Source organism: Giraffa tippelskirchi, chromosome 2, assembly GCF_054371585.1.
Source record: "Giraffa tippelskirchi isolate mGirTip1 chromosome 2, T2T-mGirTip1v1.2.pri, whole genome shotgun sequence".
Classification (NCBI taxonomy): domain Eukaryota; kingdom Metazoa; phylum Chordata; class Mammalia; order Artiodactyla; family Giraffidae; genus Giraffa; species Giraffa tippelskirchi.
In genome coordinates this window covers 149,484,290-149,507,557 of record NC_137276.1, presented here as the reverse complement: position 1 = coordinate 149,507,557, position 23,268 = coordinate 149,484,290, and the positions used below count along the sequence as shown (strand labels likewise).

Here is a 23,268-nt window from a genome sequence, read left to right as displayed (position 1 = left end):
GTATTTGTGGCTGATACTTTAACAAATCATTCCCCCACAAGAAAAAGATATAAGTAATAAAAAATATATTCATTCATCCTTTAACATATGAGCATTTCCAAACACAAACACTAACAATGCTGACTTGGTATTATGAGAAAGACTGACTCTTAACTACACACAGCTAAAATTTTCAAACTGGTTCCAAGAACCAAACTGACACATTTTTAAAAGTAAGATGTAGGACTTCTCCTGGTGGTCCAGTGGTTAAGAATCCACCTGCCAATCAAGGGGACAGGTTTGATTCCTGGTCCAGGAAGATTCCACATGCCTTGGGAGCCTGTGTGCCAAAACAACTGAGCGCTGCTCTCTATAGAGCCCTCAGAGGGCAACTACAGAAGCCCGCCTGCCCTAGAGCCGGTACTCCTCAACAAGAGAAACCACTGCAATGAGAAGCTTGAACACTGCAACTAGGAAGTAGCCCTTGCTTACTTCAACTAGAGAAAGTCTATGTGCTGCAATGATGACCCAGCACAGACAAAAATAAAAAAGAGAAATATATTTAAAAACTTTTAGAAAGGCAAAATGTAAATTATACATGTATACTATACTTTTTTATATAAGTAAAATATTAAATTTAAAAAAATGTACAGTAAAGGGACTTTCCTGGAATTCCAGTGGTTTATGACTCAGTGCTTCCACTACAGTGGCGCAGGCTGGATCCCTGGTTAGGGATCTAAGATCTGCATGCCACATGGTAAGGTAAGGGAGTATCCTCTCAAATTATTCTTATTCCTTTTACCAAATCTTTCAAGGGACTTATCACAAGATTATAACTAAATTATAAAAATGTAGAACCATAATGTCTATCTGCCATAAAAGATAGAAGAAAAGGTATACGCCACAAGAATAAACACCTGTTAATCTGTTATTTCAACCAGACTTGACAATTCCAAAAGAAAAAACAGTTTTTAAATATCAAATGTTAAACCCAAGAGGGAAAAACTTAAGTCTTTTAAAATTATATATGAGCTTGAGATGTCAGGCTTCCTATGCAACATGTTTATGTGTCATTAACTTGCTAAATAAGATAATAAAAACAAAGCATCTCACATGTGAACTCACTGGGAAAACATTTTTTCTATTGCCTTTTCAATATGCCAGAACATTATACCATATATCTAGCTTAAGAGAACCTAAGGAACTCCTCCTTTTCCCATCATCTCCAACTTTACGAGCTGAGAATTATTTTTTTGGCAATCTTTTTTTTTTCTTTTTGCCACGCCACATGGCTTATAGGGTATCTTAGTTCCCTGACCAGGAATCAAACCCAGGCCCTCAGCAGTGAACGTGCAGTCTTAACCACCAGACCACCAGGGAATTACCAATTTTCTTAGCAATCTTTAGTTAGCAAAATCAACTGTTAAGCAAATACTTAATCAAAAATATTAATTATAAGACTAGCAAGATTTTTAAATACATGCCATTACTGTTTAAGAAATCAAATACAAAGACACTAATTAGGTTTAAAAAAAAAACAAACTTTGAATCTTAAGACTTTTCAAAACCAACTTTCTAGTATAGGCCGTAGTGTCTTCTTGAGGCCATTCCTAGACACATTAACTTATGTTTTATAATTTCATGTAAATCTCATTGGCTGGCTGAAAAGGCAAATCTGAAGGAACCAAACATGTTTGTAAAGTGGTAAAATTTTAGAGTAAGCCAGGTAAAATTGTGACCTGACTGACAAGCATGGAAAGTTCAGATGGCTGAATTTTTTAAATTATCATTTTTTAACAAAACAAACAAAAGTATAGCTGATTTACAATACTGTGTTTCAGATGTACAGCAAAGTGATTGATTCAGTTTTGTGTAGAGATATATATATATATACACACACATTTTTTTTTCAGACTCTGTCATCATAGGTTATTACAAAATACTAAATATAGTTTCTTGTACTATACAGTAAGTCCTAGTTGTTTATTTTATATATAGTACTGTGTATATGTTAATCCCAAATTCCTAATTTATCCCTTCCCCTTTCCTAATTGGTAGCCTAAGTTTTGTATGTCTGTGGGTCTGTTTCATAAATAAGTTCATTTATGGCATATTTTAGATCCCACATACAAGTGATATCAAATGTGGAATTCTCTGGTGGTCTAGTTTAAGACTCTGCACTTCCAATTCAGATGGCATGGGTTCAATCCCTGGTTGGGAAACTAAGATCCCACATGCTGTGCAGCACAGCCAAAAAATTAAAAAAAAATTTTTTAAGTGATATAAAACATTTGTCTTTGGCTTACTTCACTAAGTACGTTAATGTCTAAGTTCATCATGTCAACAAATGTTGCTGCAAATAGCATTATTTCATTCCTTTTTATAACTAATACCCCACTGTACATATATACATACTGATCTGTGTTTAAGTGTGCACAAATACACATGCATATATATAACTCCATTATCTTCTTTATCTACTCACCTATCAATAGACACTTAGGTTGCTTCCACGTCATGGCTATTATAAATAGTGTTGCTATGAACAATGAGGTGCCTATATCATCTCAAATTAGTTTTCTCCAAATACAAGTCCAGGAGTGGGATTGCTGTATCACATGGTAGTTCTATTTTTAGTTTTAAAAGAGCCACCACAGGGGCTGCACCAATGTGAATTCCCACAAACATGCAGTAAGGTACCCTTTTCTCCATAACCTCTGTTTCTTCTTGATGTGTGCTCAGTCATGCTAGATTTTTTGCAATTCCATGGACTACACCAACCAGGCTCCTCTGTCCACAGGATTCTCCAGGCAAGAATACTGGAGTGTGTTGCTATTTCCTTCTCCAGGAAATCTTCCCAACCCAGGGATTAAACCCAAGGCTCTTATGTCTCCTGCACTGGCAAGCAGGTTAACACTAGTGACACCTGGGAAACCCATACCCTCTTCAGTACTTATTATTTGTAAACATTTTGATGATGGTAATTCTGACCAGTGTGAGGTGATATCTCATTGTAATTGTGATTTGCATTTCTCTAATAATTAGCCACACATGATGGTGTGGGAACCAAACACCCTGGAATGTGAAGTCAAATGGGCCTTAGGAAGTATTACTACGATCAAAGTTAGTGGAGGTGATGGAATTCCAGCTGAGCCATTTCAAATCTTAAAAGATGATGCTATTAAAAGTGATGCACTCAATATGCCAGCAAATTTGGAAAACAGCAGTGGCCACAGGACTGGAAGAGGTCACTTTTCATTCCAATCCCAAAGAAAGGAAATGTCGAAGAATGTTCAAAGTACTGTACAACTGCGCTCATTTAACATGCTAACAAGGTATTGCTCAATTCCTTCAAGCCAGTCTTCAGAATGACATGAACTGACAACTTCCAGATGTACTGGAGAACTTTCAGATGGATTTAGAAAAGGCAGAGGAACCAGAAATCAAATTGCCAACATCTGCTGGATCATAGAAAAAGCAAGGGAATTCCAGAAAAACATCTGCTTCATTGATTATGCTAAACCCTTTGACTGTGCAGATCACAATAAACTGGAAAATTCTTAAAAGAAATGGGAATACCAGAACCCCTTATCTGCCTCCTGAGAAACCTGTATGCAGAAGCAACAGTTAGAAGTGGACATGGAACAACGGACTGGTTCAAAATTGGGAAAGGAGTACGTCAAGGCTGTATATATACTGTCACCCTAGTTATTTTAATTCTATGCCTAATACATTATGTGAAACACTGGGCTACATGAATCACAAGCTAGAATCAAGACTGCCAGGAGAAAGATCAACAAGCTCTGATATGAAGATGATACCACCCTAATGGCACAAAGCAAAGAGGAACTAAAGAGCCTCTTGATGAGGGTGAAGGGGGAGAGAGGAAAATCTGGCTTAAAACTCAACATTCAAAAAACTAAGATCATGAATCCAGTCCCACCACTCCATGGCGAACAGATGGGGAAACAATGCAAACAGGGACAGGCTTTATTTTCTTGGGACTCCAAGATCACTGTGGATGGTGACTGCAGCCATGAAATTAAAAGACGCTTGCTTTTTGGAAGAAATGCTATGACACTTTGCTGACAAAGGTCCATCTAGTCGAAGCTATGGCTTTTCCAGCAGTTGTGTATGGATATGAGAGTTGGACCATTAAGAAGGCTGACTGCCTAAGAATTGATGCTTTCAAATTGTGGTGCTAGAGAATGAGAGGGTAACAAGCAGGAAGGCCAGGGATCTCCAAACGGAGGAAATAGGCTGCAAGTGTCAGACATTTTTTTCTCTCTTTTAAGCGGCAGGAAGACAAACTAGTGTTATATTTTTCCCCCTTCTCTATACAAATTTAAAAAGAGGTTTCCCTTAAAACTCTGTGTTGCCATAATGACAACTGGTTCCACCTGAACTTTTCTCAAACCTGGAGCTAACCAATGCATTTTCTTATGGAAATGTTTTGTCTTAAACTATGTTAATGTACTATCCATTTACCCTAGACTGGGTCTTCAAGTCAGTTCTGCCTAAAGGCTCAGAACCATCTTGACAAACCAGTATGTTACATACATTGTTCACCTAAGCTATGTTAACCAAACTATATATTTGTATGGGGATCTGCCTTTCTTCAAGATTCATGTCAATCGTTTTATGGCCTGGGATGACTCACCTGGTGCCAAGATTATCTCAAAATGCATCTTGTGGGTGAGGGCTTGGTGCCATTCTCTTGAGTTTTAAGACATTTCCTTTCTTTAATTAGCAGACTGCTAGTAGCTATATAACATCCAGCTAAAGACTAGCAGGGGGTACTCTTTCTGCCCTGTTCTGATGTCTCTGTCAGAAGCTTTCTCTCTTTTATATTATACTTTAACAAAACTTTATTACATAAAAGCTCAGAGCGATCAAGCCTCGTCTCTGGCCCCGGATTGAATTCTTCTCCAGAGGCCAAGAATCCCAGCATGTTTCGTGGTTTAGCAACAACGTTTCAAGAAGACTCTTGCGAGCCCCTTGCACAGCAAGGAGATCAAACCAGTCAATCCTAAAGGAAATCAACCCTGAATATTCATTGGAAGGACTGATGCTGAAGCTGAACCTCCAATACTTTGGCCACCTGATGTGAAGGGCCGACTCACTGGGAAAGACCATTGATGCTTGCTTGGAAAGACTGAAAGCAGCAGGAGAAGGAGACAACAGAGGATGAGATGGTTGTGTTACATAGTCAGAATAGGAAACAGGAGTCCAAAATGGCAGTGGCTAAAAGACAAGGAAGGGAAAAGCCCGCAAAAGTATAACAAAGGAAGGTCAAAGGAAGGTGCAAGGACCGGAGTGAGGACCTCAGGTAGAACAAACAGCACTCCTGGCTAGCCCAATTTACATAGGGCAGGCCCAGGGGGAGGAAAAAACATAAAAAGAGGAGCCAAAGGGCTCTCTCGCTCTCGCTCTCTCTCTCCCCCACGCTCGTTCTTGTCTTTGGGTCGGCATGTCCTCATACCTGAAGGATGGATTCTCCTGCTATTTTCTAAATAAAATAGAGCTGTAACACGGAGCTGTAACACTGATTTGTCTAAGAGCTATAACACGGTCTTTTCAAGACCTGAGAGCTATAACACGGTCTGTCCAAGACCAGAGAGCTGTGACGTGCTGAGGGCTTTAATGTCCATCACTTCAAATCTTTGTTGTGACAATGACAGAACCAAAGAGAATACACTCGCATGACAGTTGGATGGCATCACTGACTCAATGAACATGAGATTAAGCAAACTCTGGGAGATGGTGAGGGACAGGGAAGCCTGGTGTGCTGCAGTCCATGGAGTCACAAAGAGTCGGACATGACTTAGCGACTGAACCATCACCACCATTCTAATGGCAGAAAGCAAAGAGGAAATAAAGAGCCTCTTGATGAGGTGAAAGAGGAGAGTTCTGAAAAAGCTGGCTTAAAACTCAATACTCAAAAACTAAGATCATGGCATCTGGTCCCATCAGTTCAATGGCAAATAGATGGGGAAAAAGCAGAAACAGTGACAGAGTGTATTTTCCTGGACTCCAAAATCACTGCAGATGGTGACTGCAGCCATGAAATTAAAAGACACTTGCTCCTTGGAAGAAAAGCTATGACAAACCTAGACAGTGTATTAAAAAGCAGAGACATCACTTTGCAGACAAAGGTCTGTCTAGTCAAAGCTATGGTTTTTCCAGTAGTCATATATGGATATGCTAGTTGGACCAAAGGCTGAGCACCGAAGAATTGAGGCTTTCAAATTGTGGTGCTGGAGAAGACCCTTGAGTGTCCCTTGCAAAGCAAATAGATCAAGACCAGTCAATCCTAAAGGAAATTAACCCTGAATATTCCCTGGAAGGACTGATGCTGAAGTTGAAGCTCTAATACTTTGGCCACGTGATGCGAAGAGCCGACCCACTGGAGAAGACCCTGATGCTGGGAAAGACTGAAGGCAGGAGGAGAAGAGAGCGACAGAGGATGAAATGGTTTCATGGCATCACCAACTCAATGGACATGAGTTTGAGCAAACTCCCAAAGATAGTGAAGGGCAGGGAAGCCTGGAGTGCTGCAGTCCACAGGATCACAAAGAGACTTAGCGACTGAACAACTATAATAATAATTAGCTGAGGTATCTGTATGTTGCCCATCAGTATGTCTTGGAGAAATGTCTTTTTAGGTCTCTGTCATACAGCTCGACTTTAGATAAATGTCTGAATAGCTAATAAAAAAAAACTCCCTCCTGTATCATTTCTGCTCTAAATCAATTAATAATGGCCAAATCAAAGTCATCTTTCCTTTCCTCTAAAAGAAATGGTTCCTAGAGCTGTGAAAAAATAAGAGTTGGTAATCTGGCACAAAACTGACAATACCCTGCGAATATAGCATGATATATTAAGAGAGAATAACATATAGGACAAAAACTTAAGCTGGTATCAACTTCCTAACCATCAGGCTATAGGAAACTTGGAAAGGTTAGTAAAGGTATTCATAGAATTTCAAAGAGGCCCTTAAGAAACTGTTATTTCAAACTGAGATAAGTGTTTAAAAAGTCAGTTAGTTATGTATTTCATGGTCAGTGTCAGCTGTTGTTGTTTGGTCACCAAGTCGTGTCCAACTCTTTTGAGACCCCATGTACTGTGGTCCACCAGGCTCCTCTGCCCATAGGACTTCCCAGGCAAGAATACTGGAGTAGGTTGCTGTCTTCTTTTCCAGGGGCTCTTTCCTACCCAGGGATCAAACTCATCTCCTGCATTAGCAGGAAGATTCTTTACCACTGAGACACCAAGGAAGCCCAGTGTCAGCTGTTTTCACTGCTACTATAGTACTGACAGCTAGCAGAAAGAGAACAGTGGCCAAAAGAAATGATACAAATGAGCTTATTTATAAAACAGAAATATAGACTTAGAAAAGGAAGATGGGTGGAAGGGGTAGTTACAAAATTTGGGATGGACAGGCATACACCAGTATATTTAAAACAGATAACCAACAAGAACCTACTGTATAGCATAGGGAACTCTGCTTAATGTTATGTGGCAGTCGGGATGGGAGGGGAGTTTGGGGGAGAATGGATACATGTATATGTATGGCTGAGCTGCTCTGCTATACACCTCAAACTATTACAACAGTGTTAATTGGTTATATTCCAATATAAAATAAAAAGTTAAAAAAAAAAACCTAAATGCTCTTTAAAAAAAGAAAAAAAGGGGCCACATCTGTAGAACTACTAAAATGGGTTATCTTGGAGGCCACACTGGGGAAACTGGCAGACCTGAATAAGTGAAGAAATAAGTTCTTAATGGCAAAAGTCACTTGAGACTGCCTGGGAGAAAAAACACAATATACAACAGACAGAAGCTTACCCATAAAATGTAAATATATTTGACATAAAAAGCTACATGGCCCCCAACTAAAATAAATAAATTTATAAAAAAAAAAAAAGAAAGAAAAGAAAAAAAAAAATCTTAAAAAAAAAAAAAAAAAGCAAAAAAAAAAAAAAGCTACATGGATCAAGAATAAAAACAGACAATAAACAGAACAAGCAGCTAACAGCCATAAAACTAATTTAAAAGACACTGTATATCACTAGCATTCAAGGTTCACAAAATATAAAAGACAACAGCTTCCTTCTACCATGTTTATGAAATCTTACAGATTAGATTAATATTAATCCAGCCAGTCAATCTATGAGGAGCAAACATCTTCAGCACTAGCAAACTTATGAAGTGGTCATTCAAGAATCATTTCTGGAGGACAAAATGGTACATTTTGGTACTATCAATCACCAAGATTTAATACTACCAAATTTACATAAGAACACTAAATCTGGCTTTGAGGTTGGTGCAGGAGGGGGAAATAAAAGCAAAAAAACTGAGTAATTTCAATGCTTTCTAATTATAATACATCTGTACCACCCAATACCATGGGGTGATGAGGAAAATAAGGTTAAATCTGTATGTGCAGACATGATAATGTCTATGATACATTGATTAACTGAATACAAAAATTTATAAATAAGGTGTATTTCCAATTTTTATAACTTAAAAAGAACACATATTCTTTAAAAATGCAAAGAAAAAAATTTGAAGAGACTCAACTTTGGTAAATGAGATTTAAGCTGGGGTGGGCAGATAAGCACACCAACATGCCTACACCATGAGGGAAGTTCACTTGTTACCTTAGGGAATTCTGTATCATTTCACTTTTTATATGAAGCTTTGTGACTCTGAATTTAAAAGAGGTGGAGCTTACATAAAGTTATTTGGCTTAAAATATAAAGTACTAATAACCATAATTCTTAAACATTTCACATCCTAAGGATAAATTCCTAAACTCATGGTAGCAAAAACAAAACAAAACAAAACAAAACAATAAATCCACAGGTGGCAAGATTAATTTTAAACTTTTTCCTTATATGAATTTTCAAAAATTTCAAAGCACAAAAAATTAAAGTAACAGTAATATCTTAATTCCAGACCACCATTCTCATATTTTTAAGGAACAAATTTTCCCAAGACTGAACCATAAAACAGAAAGTAAAATAAAACACTCTGTAATCATTAATTTCCAAATCATTCAATAAAGTTTTGTATACAATTGGCTGGGAGGTAGGGGGGCCCAAGCCATAAAGATGGTCCAGCAACTGGACAGGATCTCCCGAGACTGAGGAAAGCACACTGTAACAACAATATCCTCAGCATTCTGCCAAGTTTTCCCTTTAACCTGAGCCTTTACACTACCAATAACTGTCTAAACAACAATTTTTAAAAATATGAAAAGCACTACTCACAGAACTGATTGACACACATGTGGCACCCTGACACAATGAAGTTATAACCTGCTTTGAAAAAAGTGTTAGTTGCTCAATCATGTCCAACTCCATGGATTGCAGCTCGCTAGGCTCCTTTGTCCACAGGATTTTCCAGGCAAGAATACTAGAGTGGGTTGCCATTTCCTTCTCTAGGGATCTTTCCAACCAAGAGATTGAACCCAGGTGTTCTACACTGCAGCAAGATTCCTTACCATCTAAGCCACCGAGGGAAGCCCATAATATGCTTTGCTTTTAGCAAAAGCAGAAGAATGTATTCTTAGTCGCTCAGTTGTGTCCAACCCTTGGCAATCCCATGGGCCATAATCCACCAGGCTCCTCTGGCCATGGGATTCTCCAGGCAAGAATACTGGAGTGGGTTGCCATTTCCTACTCCAGGGGAGCAGAGAATATGTGCTCTAATTATTTAGATCAAGTAATTAAAATCTAGGCAGAATTTTAGAATGTTAGGGGTTAAAGTCCTACAATCTGACTTCCTAACATAACATCGACAATTAACTCAAAAGAAGATTTACCATTTAAAATATTATGAAGCATAAAAGTGGCAAGTAACCCCACTCCAGTACTCTTGCCTGGAAAATCCCATGGACGGAGGAGCCTGGTGGGCTACAGTCCATGGGGTCGCTAAGAGTCAGACACGACTGAGCAACTTCACTTCCACTTTTCCCTTTCATGCACTGGAGAAGGAAATGGCAACCCACTCCAGTGTTCTTGCCTGGAGAATCCCAGGGACGGCGGAGCCTGGTGGGCTGCTGTCTATGGGGTCACACAGAGTCGGACACGACTGAAGCAACTTAGCAGCAACTAAATTAGCTCATATGCAAAGCACTCAGAACAGTGTGTGGCACAAAGTATGTACTGTTAAATGTTTATAAAAACATTTATTTAAACAGCTGTTTCATGGAAGCAGCCTAGATGCCCATCAGCAGACGAATGGATAAGGAAGCTGTGGTACATATACACAATGGAATATTACTCAGCCATTAAAAAGAATACATTCGAATCAGTTCTAATGAGGTGGATGAAACTGGAGCCTATTATACAGAGTGAAGTAAGCCAGAAAGAAAAACACCAATACAGTATAGTAACACATATATATGGTATTTACTTAATCGGTAAAGATAATCCTGTATGCGAGGCCAATACAGTACAGTAACACATATATATGGTATTTACTTAATCGGTAAAGATAACCCTGTATGCGAGACATCAAGAGACACAGATAAATACAACAGTGTTATGGACTCTATCGGAAAGGGCAAAGGCAGGATGATATGGGAGAATGGCACTGAAGCATGTAAATTATCATATGTGAAACGAATCACCAGTCCAGGTTCGATGCATGATACGGGGTGCTCGGGGCTGGTGCACTGGGATGACCCAGAGGGATGGGATGGGGAGGGAGGTGGGAGGGGGTTCTGGAAGGGGAAATCATGTACACTCATGGTGGATTCATGTCAATATATGGCAAAACAAATACAATATTGTAAAGTTAAAAATAGATAAATAAACTAATTTAAAAAAATAAACAAACAGCTGTTTCATCATTAAAGACTGACCTGTGTTCCCAGTTCTCCCACCCTAGCCTACATAAACTAGGCACAAATGACATTTGAAAATCTATCTTTCAACACTATCAAGACAACTGTTTGTGAGAAATACAGTTAGCATATTTGAGCTCCTTGGAAGTATCAATTTCTTGAAAAATCAAAAATCAAATTTTCTCTCTCCAACAAATTCATACTTCTATTTCACATTTCAAAATTTCTGTTACATAAGAGCAGACATATTAATCAAAAATAAATATATACTGAAGACATTCCAGAGCTACTAACTGTGAAAAAAACAAGATACAAAGAATACAATTTTTATTTTTTAAAAGAGAGAAAAAAGGAAGAGCCCAGGAACATGGAAACCATGAAATATAGGATTTTATCTCTAGGAAGTTATTTTTGCTTTTTTCCCTCTTAAATCTTTCTGAATATTAGAATATTAAAAAAGGCAGTATGCTTATTACAATATTTCACATTGTTACATATGAACTATGTTAATGATCACTTTAATAAAGGATAACTACTAACACTTTACAAAAATACTGAGGAAAACGCTGAAGACAAAATAATTAGCATATTAAAAAAAGGAAAATAATGACCAACATCATATAGTTCTCTCCACCAGATTCTGTGGAAAACAACTCAAATGCACTATCATATTTTATTTTCAAATTATTTTTATTCTAGTGGTTAAAAAAACAAACAAACTTGACCAGGGCTATAAAGCTAAAAACGGTAGCATTGAGACATTAATCCCAGTTCCGGCTTCAAAACTCAAGTACTGCTACATTGCACAGCCATTACCCATAGGAAGAACAGAGAAAAGGAATTTAGACTTATTCTCTATTGGCTAACAGATTTTCCTACAAGAATATCTATTTGAAACAAACAAAAAAATAGGCACACAAGAAAATAAACTTATAAATACATACCTCTACTTCATCTCCTTCACTAATTTCTTTTTTTATATCAGGTGGTGGTGGTAATCTAACTTCATTGAATGGAACCTGGCGTTCTGGTTGCCAACTGAAGGATTAGAAAATGAATGAACAACTTTAATATATATTATTCTAATACTCCTTAATAGAGAAGCTATGTAGTCTATGCTTAGCACTGTAAATTTTTCAAATCAATCATTTAGCTTTCCCCAAAGAAAAACAGCCTCTGCATGAAAACTTTTTCCAAGCAGACTGTTGAGATAGAACAGATTTCGCATAGCTCTTGATGAAGTTCATAGGTAATTAACATCATTGATAATAATTACATACTACCTTCCTAATCACTCATCCTAAGGTGACAGAACATACATCATTCTGCACAGGAAAAAGGCTAAGCTCATAGTAATAACTCAGATTTAAAATAATGTCATTCTACACTGCTACACTGTGATCAACTTACTGCAAACATTTTTACAACTAAATGACCTGTCAAAGGAACACAATTTCGAAGATTATAAAATATAAACTGCATAATTCCTTTTTAGTGTACATGTTCACAGAAACATACAAAACTAGTCAATATTATTCTGAACAGTAAATTACAAAAAGATTTAGTTTTCTTACACACAATTTCTTTTGTACAATGAACACATATAATTAAAAACTAGAAAAAATTTATTTTAATCTTTGTAGTAAATATAAATGTATTAAAACTACTGCTTTAGCTATTGCTTTTTGTGTGCTATATTTTATAACTAAGTTGATAAAATTAAAATGTTTTCCTATTTTAGGTTCTAATAAATCATTCATATGCCTGGGAGGTACAACAGCACATAATATATTCTTATGGCTTCTAAGAGTCAGACATGACTGAGCAACTGAACTGAACTCAAGGGCTTCTATATGCCAACGATGGGCAAAAAAGAGACAAGTAAAAGATATTGGAGTGCTTTCTTTTCATCTTTACTGTCTAAATAACAGGTGCTCAAAGATAGGAATCATCTCAACACTTGTTTCTACATGAAACAGCTGTTGGGCAGTCAGTTCTTCAGGCAGTTTCAGAAACAGCTTAAAAGGGAAAGCTGCCCAGTTCTTTTTTGACCTTCAATTATATAGTGCTTCTTTATAATCCTTCCTAATCAAGCTCAGCACACATCTTTCATTTCACATTTTTAGCACAACTTTACCTAACCTTTACAATATCTATAAAACTATTTATTATTCCTTAAGACTAATCAAGCAATTAAAGGCAGCCTAATATATTTATTCTATTAAAAGGGCATTTGGAAGGCCTTATACAGTATCATTTAAAAATTCTGGGTTTTTAAGAAGTATGCATGTTATAACTACATTCATGCCATCTATTTCTGCAAAAACTGATTCATGTTCACATGTGATTTGGCAAAGAAAGGAGTAATGGAAAAAGTGACAAGTGAATGGTGAGCAGAAAAGCAGGTGAAGTCATCAAAAACTAAAAATTATTTAACTCAAAAAGATAATCAAACCAAAGAACCCCCCACCCAAAAGCACATTCATTTTCCGATTGCAAGTGGAATACCCAAAAGATTGGCACTACCATTCTTCAAAATCAGGATCTCTATCAATAAAAAATAACTTACTTGTTCTCAAAAACAACTGTGAGGGAGTCTTCATGAACATCTTTGATAAATCCCTGTAAAAAAATTAAAAGGAAATAAATATTCAATTAAATGTTATATTAACTCTAAACCACTATATTAGAAATACAAAGACAATATGGGATACTGATAACAACCCAGAGCTTGGAATAGGCTGATCAGGTTTGCTTTCCATCTCCATCATTTATGAGCTGTGTTGACCTTGCAAATTACTTAACCTCTTTCATGATTACAACAGATATTAAATGACACTGTATTACTGTCGATCAGAATTGCAATATTTTCAGCCTTTGCCAAATGTTCACACACTCTGAACCACTAGGCACTTAAATTCTTTTCTAAAATATCTTTATCACACTAGACTCCATAATATACAGTATAAACTAGCTAAATAAATACACACACAAACTTGCAGTACTTGTTTAAACCATGTCCTCATCAATTACCAAAAATATTTAAACAATATGTGTCATATTATTTTAAGCAAATTAGCAAACTAAAGACTAAGAAACAAACTGATAGTGGAAAAACCAAAAGCAAACAGATAAGCACTACCACCCTGGAAAATCTTTGGAACTAAAGAAAGTCTTAAGAGAGGAGAAGGTAACAGATGAGGCTGAAAATAAAATCATTGTACTTTCTTTAATAATGCAGGATGACCAATCACTAAATATGTAAGTCACGTACCTAGTCTCTCAATCCCCTCCTCCCACATTTGCTACTCAATTGTATGATTCCGTAATTTGGCCTGGATCGCTCTTCAGCTCCAAATGCCTGTGAGTGATTTAACTGCATGCTATGGGGCATTTCAATGCATGTATCTTCATGCAAGGCCTAAAACTCAAAGATACTTTCAAGAGTGCAGTAGTAGCTCCTGACTTGCAATTCTGAAGATGGTTCTCCTCTCAAAGCTAGAGTTGCCATTCAGTTCAAGCTATGATTTTTCTAATCATGCTACAACAATGACTTCTTGGCCAGTCTCTACTTCTACTAGTTCATCTGCACATCTACTTTCAGCAATCATTTTGGTCACCAGCAAATCTCTCTTTATTATATATACTCTTGCCATTTGTAAGGTAAGAAATATTTTCATAAACTAAGAATTACCAAGTTCATGAATATTAACAGTTAGACATATCTTTCCATAGGAGATTAGCCAAACTTTCACTAATGCTTTCTAGTACTTAAACAAAAATAAAAAAGTTTGAAATGTTCCATTAATCTTTATCATTTCTATATAATTTGTATATTGGGTAAGTTCAACCAGAGCTCCAAATCACTGGAAAATTCTACTTTGTTACAATAAAAATCTTTTCCTATCTAAAAATCGGTGCTTAATACCTCTCCCCACTCTTACTTTACATACACCACAAACATCAGCATCAGCTTTGAGTGCACACATTTTTAACACTTAAAGGAAAAAAGGTTAACTCTGGAAGCTACTCTTATTGCTAATATCTTTCAGGTATGAGATTAAATAAATTAAAAACTTGATACCCAAGTAAAGTGTATTTTGACTGTAGTGAACAATTAAGAGACATGTTCTAATCCCCATACCCTAGATTCTTGGGATAAAGAACTCCTAATGGCCAGATCTCTATAAATTTGACACACTGATACAGAACACAGTAAACACTTCTCAATTCATGAGAATGGTGCTCCCTAGATACTCAAAGAGATGGCAGGGTTAGGTCTCTGCCAATATAAGTCAGGAGATGCCAAATAACAATGGCAATATTTTCCTGCACACGACTTTATGATTAAGTCTCCATAACTTCTCTCTTCCTTGTTAGTCCAACCTTTGGGGATTTGGTCTCTCTTCCTATTCATACTCATCTGGCCCAGAACCCTATTTCTCAGAATACACTGGTGTTTCCTTTTCTTCTCTTTATGCATATACAAACGCAGAAGATTCCAAGCCATCATAAAATGGTCCCTTAATTTGTTCATTCATACAGCCGGGTATATATTTACAGTTGAATCTCTTAACTACAATTTAAAATAATCATGGATAAGTAACAAGGCACTTTAACATATCTAAAGTATAATCAAAATGTTTTAGAAAGCCATCCCTGATGAAAAAAGCATTATACAATAAAAACTCAGGAATGCCAAAAACTATATGTAAACTAGGAGTAAGGGACGGATGAAGGGAATAGGAGGAATATCTGAGCACTTGCACTAACTGAAGAACTGTTTTTTTCAAAAGCAATCCAAAATAAAATAACCTAAAATAAAAATTTAAAAGACAACTCAAAGATTCAGTAAGGTCCCAAGTTAACCAAAATTAATTTTCCTTTCTAGCTAAAAATAAACAGCTGAAAAATAAAACAGACAAAAAAAATAGTCTACCAGCAACAGCAAAGTCCTAGAAATACCCTCAACAGCACAAAAACTGCACACAACCTATGTGCTGACATGTGTGAAACTTAACTAATGAATATAATTAGAATATTTAGAAAAATGTAAACCACATCTCATTTTTACATCTTGATTTTTTAAACTTGTCAATATACACTTAAATGGAATTCCACTAAAACACTAAGGACTGTAATTCTGTTGAGGGAATAAGAAGTTTAATAACAAACAAGAAGGCATTCAAAAGGAAACTTTTAAATGAGGGTAGGGAAAAACAAGAAAACACTATCCATACTAAATACTAAAATTTATTTTAAAGCTACAGTAATAAAGACCAAAAAAAGGCAAGGTATTTGGTAATTTTTAGGTGGGAGCTTAAATAGCAGGTAGAAAGAACAAGGTGCAGGTTCCAAATATCTGCGTAACTGAAACACACATTTTTCCAAGTTACAGAACAGTACAGCTGAAAAACAGGTTTTTCAATTCGATGAGGGTAATCATAAGGGTGACACCACCCTTACGGCAGAAAGCGAAGAGGAAATAAAGAGCCTCTTGATGAAAGTTGAAGAGGAGAGTGAAAAAGCTGGCTTAAAACTCAACATTCAAAAAACAAAGATCATGGCATCCGGTCTCATCACTTCATGGCAAATAGATGGGGAAAACGACGGAAACCATGAGAGACTTCTATTTTCTTGGGCTCCAAAATAACTGCAGATAGTGACTATGGCCATGAAATTAAGACGCTTGCTCCTTGGAAGAAAAACTACGACCAACCTAGACAGCACCTTAAAAGGCAGAGTTTGCCGACGAAGGTCCATCTAGTCAAAGCTATGGTTTTTCCAGTGGTCATGTATGGATGTAAGAGTTGAACCATAAAGAAAGCTGAGCGCCGAAGAATTGATGCTTTTAAACTGTGGTGTTAGAGAAGACTCTTGCCAGTCCCTTGGAATGCAAGGAGATCAAACCAGTCAATCCTAAAGGAAATCAGTCCTGAATGAAGGACTGATGTTGAAGCTGAAACTCCCAATACTTGAGCCATCTGATGAGAAGAGCTAACTCACTGGAAAAGACCCTGATGCTGGGAAAGATTGAAGGCAGGAGGAGAAGGGGACAATAGAGGATAAGATGGTTGGATGGCATCACCAACTCAATGGACATGAGTTTGAGCAAGCTCCAGGAGTTGGTGATGGACAGGGAGGCCTGGTGTGCTGCAGTCCATGGGGTGGCAAAGTCGGACACGACTGAGCAACTGAACTGAATCATAGGGGGGAAAATCCTACAGTTTAAGCAACAATAAACATGATATGATTGAATTTCAGGAATTCAAAGGTTGAGATTATATAGTCAAAAATCAAAACAGATGAATTATGGACCCTGGCTATGGGAAAGCCACTCTGAAGATAAGCACCATCTTTTACAGACCTTCCAGATCGCACAATTTCTTTTAAAGACCTTCCAGATGCCTCATTCTCATTGTAGAGAAAGGGAAGCTGAAACTATACACATATATACAGCCCCCAAGTTTTACTCCCTAGGAGATTATAAATGCTGAATTTAAAATTTCATCTTGGGACTTCCTGGTGGTCCAGTGGCTAAGACTCTGCTCTCCCAATGGAGCGGGCCGGAATTCAATCCCTGGTCAGGAAACTAGAGCCCATATGCTAGAACTAAAAACTCCACAAAAATAATAATATTTATTTTTTAAAATAAATATTAAAAAATCTCATCTTCTGTCTGGAACACTTTCCATTAAATCCTTATCAATTAAATGATACAATGCTTTTGTTAATTCATATTTTTAAACTCCAAAAAGTTAAGTCTGATAACAATAGTATTTTGAAGAAATAAGGCACCTTTCCTAAAAAGCCTATTTAAAGTAAAGTCCCAAAACAAAACATCAAAATCTAATTTAGCTACCTTGTTTAAAATACTGATCAACTTATCAGAGGCTTTGCTTGAGTGATGGCTTAGAAATCTACAAAGATCCATAAATCCCTTTGAAAATATTCCCACTAAATTCATTAGGAACACATCATACTAGTCTAAAAAAATTTCTCGGCCTCCAAAGCGTCTTTTCAAATTCACTTGCTACTTAGGTTTCTCAAAAATCCAGTAATGACCTCCTATTACTGCAATTCATTACAACACAAAATTTACTTATAAAGAGGGAAACAGAAACTTAAAAAAACATTCAGGGTCTTCCCTGGTGGCTCTGTGGTAAAGAATCCACCTGCCAATACAGGAGACACCGGTTCGATCCCGGGTCCAGGAAAATCCCACATGCTGTGAAGCAACTAAGTCCATGTTCCACAACTACTGAGCCTGTGCTCTAAAGCCAGGGAGCTGAAACTAGTGAAGCCCAAGTGTCCCAGAGTCCACAAGAGAAGCCACCACCAAAACGAGAAGCCCAACTACACAGTATCCCCTGCTTGCCACAACTAGAGAAAGCATGTGCAGCAATGAAGACTCAGCACAGCCTCCCCCTAAAATAATCAATAAATTAATCAATTAAAAAAGTAATACTCAGGGTACACCTACTAACAGAAGTCTTACAGCTTGAATCCTTAAAATGAGATGTAAGTGGAAGCCCATACCCCAAAATCCAAGACTTACACCCTAAAGCTGTTAACTTTTAAACTTCCAAACTCTTGTTAGAAGCATTTACTGATTATCAACAGACTGAGCAAAAAAGGCCATCAAGAAACAGAATAATCTTCCTAAATGGAAACTACATTTTTTCCTTGTTTAATATTTATTTGGCAGGGTCAGGCCTTTGAGGCAGCACGCAGGATCTTCACTGTAGCATTTGGAATCTTGAGCTGTGGCATGTGGAATCTGGTTCCCTGACCAGGGACAGAACCCCAAGTGCAGAGTCTTAAGCCACCGGACCATCAGAGAAGACCACCATAGAAGTCTATGTTTTTAATGACTCTAATCTCAAGTGGTAAAACCAAAGGGCCATCATTTTATTCTAAGCAAGCAAAGAAATTCTCACAGTCACATGACTTCCTCCTTCAAATCTGATCAAGTATTCTTATAAAATTTAAGATCTATCCCAGTTTCTCTTCTTTGAAGTCTTTCTCAGGATCAGTGGCATGAAATTTAAAGGTTTTTTTTATATTTATTTAGCACAACAGTCAAATTAACTACATTTTAGCCATCTTTTACAATGTGTTAGGACATTACAATAGATGGCTCAATTACTGAAGCAAATTTGTGATAAAATATTGCATTTCTAAATAAATAAGTGTTGTATCTCTGAACATAAATTGCAGAGAACAGAACTGTGGTTGCCAAGGGGGAGAACAGTAGAGGAGGGATGGACTGGGAGTTTGACATTAGCTGATGCACACTATTATATACAGAACAGAAAAACAACAAGGTCTTACAGTATAACGCAGAGAACTATATTCTATATCTTGTAACAAATCATAAAGGAAAAGAATATGAAAAAAAATATATGCAAACCAAATTACTTACACTTAGCTGTACAACAGAAACACAACACATTGTAAATCACCTATATTCAATAAAATATTTTAAAAATAAACCAAAATTCTCAATATATTAAGAGGGACAGGCTTCAGTTTGTTAGATCCTAGAGGGCCTTTCCTCTGACTGGGTAAACTCTCCATTTTCCCAACCTCCACAGTTAAAGCTCACTGCTGCAGATAAATGTAATTACAAAAATATAAACCCTGAGAAAGGAAAAGTTAATAGCATAATTTATGCAAAATTTGACTTCAGGTTTTTGTTTTTAAAAAACTGACAAAATGGATGATCACTTGTTATTCTTTGATCAATTATCAGTTTAATGATTCTCTCTCTGGCCCCAGTCTACCTTCCCAGCTCATCAATTCTAACAATACTGAGTCCCTAAAATCAGGATGCTTCCTAGAATTGATGGTATCTTAGAATAACAAATAGCTGAATGGCTGCCAGGATATAAATGTCACTGTTAAGCATGCTCAAACTTGGTTTACTTGCAATTTTCTGTGGCACTTGACTGCAACCCCTTGATAATTCAATCTGTAAACCAATGAAGTACCATTTTAGGAAGGATTTAGGTTTCTTACCAGAAGGTTGTTATGTTGACACCTTCTGATAAAATCAAGAAAGCACCAGCATCAAAACTTGCAGAGTGGGTGAAAATTCTTGGAAGAAAATCCTGGAGATAATAGAGGAGAGCTCTTTTAACATATGCTTGCAACATCAATGCTCTCTCTCCGTGGCACTGAAGAAGATATTGTAAGAAGACACACGATCATCTGAACATAAAGATGTCACAGCCAAATTATTTTGCTTGTATTTTCCATTTTACAAATGCAAGTGTTTAAAGATAATCTTTCAGTAAGTATACAAGAGTTCTAAAAGATAAAACTATGACTACTCATAGATCAATTGGCAACATTTGTTCTTAATGCCTCTTACAACTGATGCCATTCTAAGTACAAGGAAATCGTATAACTCTTCCACTGATTTCTCAAATCTACTTACAGAAAAATAACCCATTCTCTGGACTCTAAGACCCAAATTTCAACTATACACACATCTTCACCCATGGCTTACTTTTGTACCTAAAAACATACCAACAGTTAGAATCATCTGCTGTCCTGTTTTTGCACTTTACACCTGTATGATCCATTTTACAGGATTGAAAGAAAAAAGTGAATACAGCAAACTATTTCTTAATCAGGGTTCTAAGAGAATATAATATAGTTCAATCACTAAGGCCTTCATTGTGTGTAATGAACTAACTCCTCACCCAGGCATACAGAAAATACTAGCTATGCACAATCCTTGGAAAAACTGAAAAAAAACAGCGTTTCTCTGTTTTGTAATTCATATGAGAAACTCTATTAGGTTGAGAAAATTGACTTAGGGACTCCTGGACCTAGGTGGTCATATTTACCTAAACAATTTTACACATAAGGGTCTCATACAATCTGCAAACTGAAAGAGCTGAAGCTTCAATTAAGGTATTTCCAGGCAATCAAAGCAGAGAAGGAAATGGCACCCCACTCCAGTACTCTTGCCTGGAAAATCCCATGGACAGAGGAGCCTGGTAAGCTGCAGTCCATGGGGTCACTACGAGTCAGACACGACTGAGCAACTTCACTTTCACGCATTGGAGAAGGAAATGGCAACCCACTCCAGTGTTCTTGCCTGGAGAATCCCAGGGACGGGGGAGCCTGATGGGCTGCTGTCTATGGGGTCGCACCGAGTCAGACACGACTGAGGTGACTTAGCAGCAGCAGGCACTCAAAGACATGCCAGAAGTACTTAAAACTATTCCTCTCCCCCATAAAATACCAGATATTCTTTCTGGAACTTTTATGTCAAGTAATTTAAAGAATTTACAATAAACACCTTTATGTTTCTGGACTGTGTATATGGTTAACAGATACAGAGAGAACTCCCTATTAGAGAAAGGAAAAAAGACTTAAGTGTGCAGTATTACTGGTTATACTGTTAAGATTGGTCTCAGATCCATTACTTATTATGTGGTAGGTAAAACTAGAGAGGGACCAAAGCAGTAAGGTAAGGAAAATAAGACTCCTAACTAGCTTTATCTGCCCAGAAGCAAGTCACAATATCCTCCTTTACGGACTTTTTATGGTATTCCCAGAGCACCCTAGAGACTTTTGGGAGCAATTTTCAGAAGGTTCTATCAACAACAAATGGGACCCATCTCTCCCAAATGCTGGACATCTTCCTCTCCTCCCAATCCCAGACAGTACCCAATTTCCACATGTGCAAAAAAAGAAAAAATCTTTACAACAGAGATTACGTAACACATGGTGCTAGCACAACTGCCTATGAATAGTCAAAATAAGTTTTAATGTAGTAAACATGAAATAAATGAATAAAACACTACAAGCAAATCTCAGGAATTATATGTATAACCTGGACACTGGCTGTCTTAACTAGGCTGGAAACCCTGAAGTCTTAACAGAGAAAAAATAGTTCAGTACATAAAAAATAGAACTTCTCTATGAACAGGGATATCAGAAAGTTAACAGATTACAGACAAAGAAGGGTTACTCTTACAATGAGTGCTCACTTCAGTTCAATCGCTCAGTCGTGTCTGACTCTTTGCGACCCCATGGACTGCAGCACGCCAGGCCTCCCTGTCCATCATCAACTCCCAGAGTTTACTCAAACTCATGTCCACCGAGTCGGTGATGCCATCCAACCATCTCATCCTCTGTTGTCCCGTTCTCCTCCCGCCCTCAATCTTTCCCAGCATCAGGGTCTTTTCCAATGAGTCAGCTTTTCGCATCAGGTGCCCAAAGTACTGGAGTTTCAGCTTCAACATCAGTCCTTCCAATGAACACTCAGGACTGATCTCCTTTAGGGTGGACTGGTTGGATCTCCTTGCAGTCCAAGGGACTCTCAAGAGTCTTCTCCAACACCACAGTTCAAAAGCATCAATTCTTTGGGGCTCAGCTTTCTTTATACTCCAACTCTCACATCCATACATGACTACTGGAAAAACCATAGCCTTGACTAGATTGACCTTTGTTGACAAAGCAACGTCTCTGCTTTTTAATATGCTGTCCAGGTTGGTCATAACTTTTCTTTCAAGGGGTAAGCGTCTTTTAACTTCACAGCTGCAATCACCATCTGTAGTGATTTTGTAGCCCCCCCAAAATAAAGTCTGTCACTGCTGCCACTGTTTCCCCATCTATTTGCCCTGAAGTGATGGGACCGGATGCCATGATCTTAGTTTTCTGAACGCTGAGTTTTAAGCCAACTTTTTCACTCTCCTCTTTCACTTTCATCAAGAGGCTCTTTAAGTTTTCTCCACTCTCTGCCATAAGGGTGGTGTCATCTGCATATATGAGTTTACTGATATTTCTCCCAGCAATCTTGATTCCAGCTTGTGCTTCATCCAGCCCAGTGTTTCCCATTATGTACTATGCATAGAAGTTAAATAAGCAGGGTGACAATACACAGCCTTGACCTACTCCTTTCCCGATTTGGAACCAGTCTGTTGTTCCATGTCGAGTTCTAACTGTTACTTTCTGACCTGCATACAGGTTTCTCAAGAGGCAGGTCGGGTGGTCTGGTATTCCCATCTCTTTCAGAATTTTCCACTGTTTATTGTGATCCACACAGTCAAACGCTTTGGCATAGTCAATAAAGCAGAAGTAAATGTTTTTCTGGAACTCTCTTGCTTTTTTGATGATCCAGCGAATGTTGGCAATTTGATCTCTGCTTCCTCTGCCTTTTCTATATCCAGCTTGAACACATGGAAGTTCACGGTTCACGTTCTGTTGAAGCCTGGCTTGGAGAATTTTGCTCATTATTTTGCTAGCATGTGAGATGAATGCAACTGTGCAGTAGTTTGAGCATTCTTTGGCATTGCCTTTCTTAGGGATTGGAATGAAAACTGACCTTTTCCAGTCCTGTGGCCACTGCTGAGTTTTCCAAAGTTGTTGGCATATTAAGTGCCTCACTTTCACAGCATCATCTTTTAGGATTT

General features: G+C 37.5%; 1 protein-coding gene across 23 annotated transcripts in view; it reads right to left on the bottom strand.

The window, feature by feature from the left end:
* Positions 1–23,268, bottom strand: part of FXR1 (FMR1 autosomal homolog 1) — a 68,452-nt gene that overhangs the window by 34,059 nt on the left and 11,125 nt on the right. For 20 of the 23 annotated variants that reach the window (XM_081571072.1, XM_081571076.1, XM_081571078.1 and 17 more), the window contains exons 2-3: positions 13,404–13,456; positions 11,779–11,872 (exon numbers count right to left, since the gene is read on the bottom strand). In XM_081571072.1, coding sequence (XP_081427198.1) covers positions 11,779–11,872; positions 13,404–13,456 — 147 coding nt within the window. Of the gene's footprint in view, positions 1–11,778; positions 11,939–13,357; positions 13,457–23,268 lie in introns of all 23 variants that reach the window. The other 3 variants (XM_081571086.1, XM_081571090.1, XM_081571091.1) reach the window with 2 other exon arrangements.